The sequence below is a fragment of the Citrus clementina genome, unplaced genomic scaffold, assembly GCF_000493195.1.
Source record: "Citrus clementina cultivar Clemenules unplaced genomic scaffold, Citrus_clementina_v1.0 scaffold_5, whole genome shotgun sequence".
Taxonomy (NCBI): Eukaryota; Viridiplantae; Streptophyta; class Magnoliopsida; order Sapindales; family Rutaceae; genus Citrus; species Citrus x clementina.
Window position 1 is genome coordinate 2218528 of NW_006262201.1, and position 5454 is coordinate 2223981.

Consider the following 5454-nt stretch of genomic DNA (forward strand, 5'->3'; position numbering starts at 1 on the left):
GAAAAGGGCCACATAAATCTCATTCTTTAAAATGAAATAAAAGTAATAAGAATTGTATGAGTATTTTAGAAAAAAGAAATTGTTTCACATTCAGATTTTGATATGGATTCATTGAAAAGCCAAAATCTACAATAGAAACACACAAATAACAGCTTCTCTTTTGTCTTGATAAATATTAACAAATCAAAGGACATGAAAAATATACATAAAGGACCCCAAGGGCCAAAAAGAAAAATGAAAAATGAAAATCAAAACCAGATGGGAACAGAACTGAACATAAATCAGGACAAAATCAGCAAGCTTGGAGCCAATAACCAGCTGACAAAGGCCCAATGAAAAGACAGAACCATTCTTCATTTGCTAATCTTGACTTTATTCGGTACAGTGTTAAAATGCCTATCAGAAACTTTAATCTTTCTTTATAAATACTACTTACTTGTGATCACAAAGTATGAGGGATCCTCCATCATAGCAAACAAAACACCAATCTTCTGCTATTTTTTCCTTGTTAAAATTCTTTTTTCTTCCCATCTTCTTCAAAAAGCTCTCAACTTTAAACCCAAACAGCTGATTTAGAAACAAGCCAAGGGCTTCACTCCCAAAACTCTCCTCCTGAAACCTAAAAATTCAGAGGAATCAATAAAAATGTCTCTCTCTTTCTTGAAATTTACCACAATCAATCATAAACCCATTTAAGAAAGAAGCAAAAAGGAACAATTTTTTTAACTTTAAATTTCAGATCAACAGTTTCTTAAAAATTTAGTGAAACTGAAAGAAAGATAAACTGCATATAGTCTATCCAGAAAAATTATCAAAACCCATTTAAAAATAGAAAAAAGAACCTGAAAAAGAAAAGACTTTGAACTTACAAGCTCAAAGTTCAAGTGTTTCATGTAAAAGAAATGGAAGTTCAATTCTTCATATCACTGTACATGGCCTCGTTTGTTAATTATTACTTTCCCATTTGGAAAAATTTATTAAAAAAATCAAAAACCATAACTTGAGCATTTAAAATTAATTCATAATGTCTCACTAACTCACTTGATCTAGATCAAAAACCCAATTTTTTTCTATAAAAATAAAAAAAAAAGAGGAAAAAAAAAAGCATAACTTCTATAATGGACACATTAACTTAACTCGAGTTATTTTTCATAATGTAAACAGAAAACCTTTAAAAAAATTAACAATTTTAAGAAAAGTAAAGAACATACCTTGAACTTCAGGAAACCAGGAAGTAAAATGCGAAAATGGAGCTTTTGAGATGACCCATTAAAGACAAGAAACTTTAAGAGTTAAAAAGACCTTTTTTTACCATTGAAATTGGTGTGGCATAACAAATGCTCCTGAAGCAGTGAATGACGTATTTTGGTCAGAGTAAAAAGTCTTCTGGAAATTGTTTTTTCCCCAAAAAAAAAAAACAATCACTCTCGATGTTCGATAATCGAGTAAAACAAAATAAAATACAAAAAGAATTTTTCTATTTATCACTTAATTTAATTCTTTATATTTTCAGGAAGTATTAGAAATTTAGAATGAGTTAATTTGTCTCATTTAGTTCTTAAATGATAAATTTCATAACTTATAAAATTATTTAACCATTATTTAACAAATAAATATTATAACATTCAAATTAAAATTTATATGTTAGAATGTTTAGTTTTGACTTTTGATAATCTTAATTACCCATTAACTCAAACCTAACTAACCCGCAATTTAAATTAAATTTGCCACTTTTCTTTACATAATTACATTTATAAACCCAATGTTTTGTTTGTAATAAATTTCATTATGCGGAGTTTTCAATTTTAATAGTTTAACATTTAATTATTTTGAACTTTTCTGATCAATATTGAAGTTGATATTAATTATTAAATTTAAATTCAATGGAGAATTAATTTTTTTGCTAACCTTTTAAAAATATATAAGTAGTAAATATTGAATAAAAATATAAAACTAATTAAATCTTAACTGTTTAATGTTATACACACACATGTGAGTATAAAAAAATTTAAAGAATTGAGCACGAATAATCTTAATACTAGATCTAAATTTATTGTTATTATTCTCTCACTCTTAAATAAAATATTTCTCTAAAATTTTAGAACTTAAAGGTATATCTTAGGAAGATAAAAATAATAAACCCACTCACTAACTTATTTCCCAAAATAAACTATGGGAGCCTCCAATAACAAATCTGTAAAAACTTGGGCTCAGCGGAAAATGGAACCTCTGCTGCTTGCTTTTTGCTTTCTGTAGAGTAGCTGTCTGATGGCCAAAAAGCTTGGTCAACATGCGCATCCACAACCGTTGGATTGAATGGAAAGTTGAATTGAAGTGGCTGTGGGAATCCAACGGTTATGATTGGCCAACGTTACCAGGTTTTGTTCCCTTGATCTAAGCTTCATCCAGCGGCTGGTTAGAGAGGAATTCGATCAACGCTCATTAAAACTAATACCAAAACAGCCATCGTATTGGGTCAAGGGAACAAAACCTGGCAACTTTGGGCATCCATAACTATCGGATTCGGTCGAAAAACAGCACATCCGATGGCCAGAAAGCTTGGTCAATGTTGTCAACGCTATGGTCAACGATGGTCAAACTTATGATGACGTGGCAAAACATAGACGCTCGGATCAGGAGTGATAAACGGGCTTCAAAACATGCGGATCCTCTCATTAAGAGTTCGCGGTTTGGCGGCGGTGACTTCTATGTTAGCTCGTTGTCAGTGGCCAATTAGTGTATGGTCAAGCATAAAGTCATCAAAGCTGCAGGTAATTTATTGAGTGGCCGGTAATTTCAATCTCTACTATTTTTTTTTAATCCTAAATAATATGTTATTTATTGAGTGACCGGTAATATTTTACGGGATAATTTTTACTTTCGTCATCTGAAGTTTGGTGTATCTCCACTTTAGTTGAAAGTATTATTGTATCTCTATTTTCCTCCCCTACAGTTAGTATATTGTTTAAAAATCGATTAATTGACTGAGTAAAAGATGAAAATACCCTTGATCCATTATAATCAAAGCTAACAAAGATCTGCTGGATAATAACTTGGCGCCAAGTGTGTAAACAATACAAAATGACCATATTATCCCTAATATAAACTCAAATTATATTTGTTGATTTAGAAATCAAAGTTTAACAAAACAAAATGCTTTAAAAATATTAAAGAACACTGCCAATATTACCGTTGAATCTAAACGGCTATATTGGCAGTGTTGGCTATATATCCATCATCTCAATATTTACAATTAACAAGTGATTTGCTTGACATTTGCATCACAACCAAAACATAAAACAAAACTCGTTCACTGCAAAACTTGATACTTATTTACACATGAAGAAAATTTTAATGATTTATAAATGTTCATTAGAGATTTCGCTCATCTTGGATATTTGAGGAAAAGGTTAAGGAAAGACATTCCAGTACGAAGTCAATGACAGTTAACTAAAACACCAATTTGAGGTAACTGAAACACCAATTTGTGTTATCTATTTTCACACTTTAATGAAAAAATATATAAAAATCATCCCCACAAACCCACATCACTATGAACAACAACAATCTTAACTGCATTTTAACCGATCCCATCACCATTATAAGAAGAAAAAAAAAAGAGGGGGAAAGTTGCAGTTACCTGGCCCTTGGCTCTAACACAAGTAGATGATTTCTAAGTCGTCGCCAATATTTGCTAACAGCAGTCCTTTTAGTTGGATCTATTGAATCTGTCCTAGGTGTTATCGATTGAGATTGTTTCTTTTTCATTTTGTTAACAACAGCTTCTAATTTCTTCAAATGATTTGAGAATAATTGAAATGGGTTATGAACTTTTTGTGGTTTTGATTCTGGTAGACGAAAGAGAAAAACTTATGAGCTTTTTTGTGGTTTGGATTCCAATAGATGAAAGAGAAACATGGCTTTTGTTGTGAGCTAAAACACAATGGATAACAAATTGTATCTATTGTTACTCGATAGATATTAACATGTTTCTATGACTACACTATTCTCAAAGTGAACTTTTAAATTTGCCTAAATATATAATCAATAAAGTATGCAATTACAAAATTACCATTAGTGACTAACCATATACGAAACAGTATACTAACGGTAGGGGAGAAAAGTGGAGATACATCAATACTTTCTACCAAAGTGGGGATACACCAAACCTCAGGGGAGGAAAGTGAAAATTATCCTTTTTTAGCAGGTTCAAAGTGAATTATTTATAGGGTAAATTTCAACCTACCCCTCTCGCGAAGTGACAATCTTCAAATTGTCCCTTTACTAATGAAAACATCAAATTATCCTTCAAAAATCGTTATCTGTCTGTTATTTTTAACGGCTGAAAGGGTAAAACAATATTTGTGCATTCCTCCAATAGTCAAAAGACAGAAAAAAAAAAGTCAAATCTTTATATGGGTTAATTTTTATGAGCTCAAATCTTTTTAAGTTTTTCAAATCACACATAAATATTTTAAATATTTATGATATGTATCCCTAGTATTTTTAAATATTTTTATTTTGCACCTATATGTCTAATTTTGTTCGAACTGATTAAATTTTAATTTTTGTATTTACAAATTTTATTTTGGAAATAAATAAAGAAATTAATTAAAGTTATAAATGGAAAAAGAATAGTATTTTACATTTTTATATTTATTATTATTATTATTATTATTCTTTTTCCTTTTGTAAAGGTATTTAAACAAATATTTGGATAAAAAAATCCAAGGACACAAGAAAAATGCAACACAAACTTAATCTACTTTTACATGTGGCTGCACAAACTTTTTTTTTGTTGAAAATATTGAGATCTTGTGCAATAAATTGTGAAGCTATATAGGCAAACAATGTTACTCTCTAAGGATAATAGGTTCAAAAACTCGTTTGGTCTTTTCATAACATGTACATTCCTCCAAATGGCTTAATCAATTTCACTCATCCAATTTCTCAATTTATGTTTCAACATGCAAAAGGAAAAACATAGTGTAACACAACTCAAGGCCAAAGATAATACAAATACCAAAATTTGAAAATCGTCATGTTATCCAATGTTAAAATATCACACCGAAAAAGAAAACTCTTTTTTTTTTAAAGAAACACTAAAAGAAATTGAGACTGATTGCATAAACTTAAGAGAGATGATTAAGAGAAAAAGAGAAAAAAGACAAAACAAAACATTGAAAGACATTTTTTTTTTAAACAAAACACTAAACTTAAGAAGATGCGTTTCTAGAGACACTACATTTTATATTCTGCCATCTTCGACTCAAATTTTTATCCAAAGTTAGTCTTTACAACAAAAATTAGTAAAAACGTCACTAGGACTGAGACATTCCACAATTATTAATTATTCCCTCCCCCCAACCTTAAAGAGACATTGTCCTCAATGTCTAAAGAAAAGAGTAGAGTTTAGAAAATATCACCTGACCACTGCAGAAAATATTTACAAAC

At 29.9% G+C, this 5454-nt stretch overlaps 1 protein-coding gene across 7 annotated transcripts in view; it reads right to left on the reverse strand.

The window, feature by feature from the left end:
* Positions 1-1298, reverse strand: part of LOC18042150 (uncharacterized protein At5g08430) — a 10321-nt gene extending 9023 nt beyond the window's left edge. For 4 of the 7 annotated variants that reach the window (XM_006431439.2, XM_006431440.2, XM_024183965.1 and 1 more), the window contains exons 1-2: positions 1212-1298; positions 437-619 (exon numbers count right to left, since the gene is read on the reverse strand). In XM_006431439.2, coding sequence (XP_006431502.2) covers positions 437-531 — 95 coding nt within the window. In that variant the 5' untranslated portion in view covers positions 532-619; positions 1212-1298. Of the gene's footprint in view, positions 1-436; positions 620-869; positions 880-1137; positions 1146-1211 lie in introns of those variants that run through there. The other 3 variants (XM_024183963.1, XM_024183964.1, XM_024183962.1) reach the window with 3 other exon arrangements.
* Between the last annotated feature and the right edge of the window lie 4156 nt (positions 1299-5454).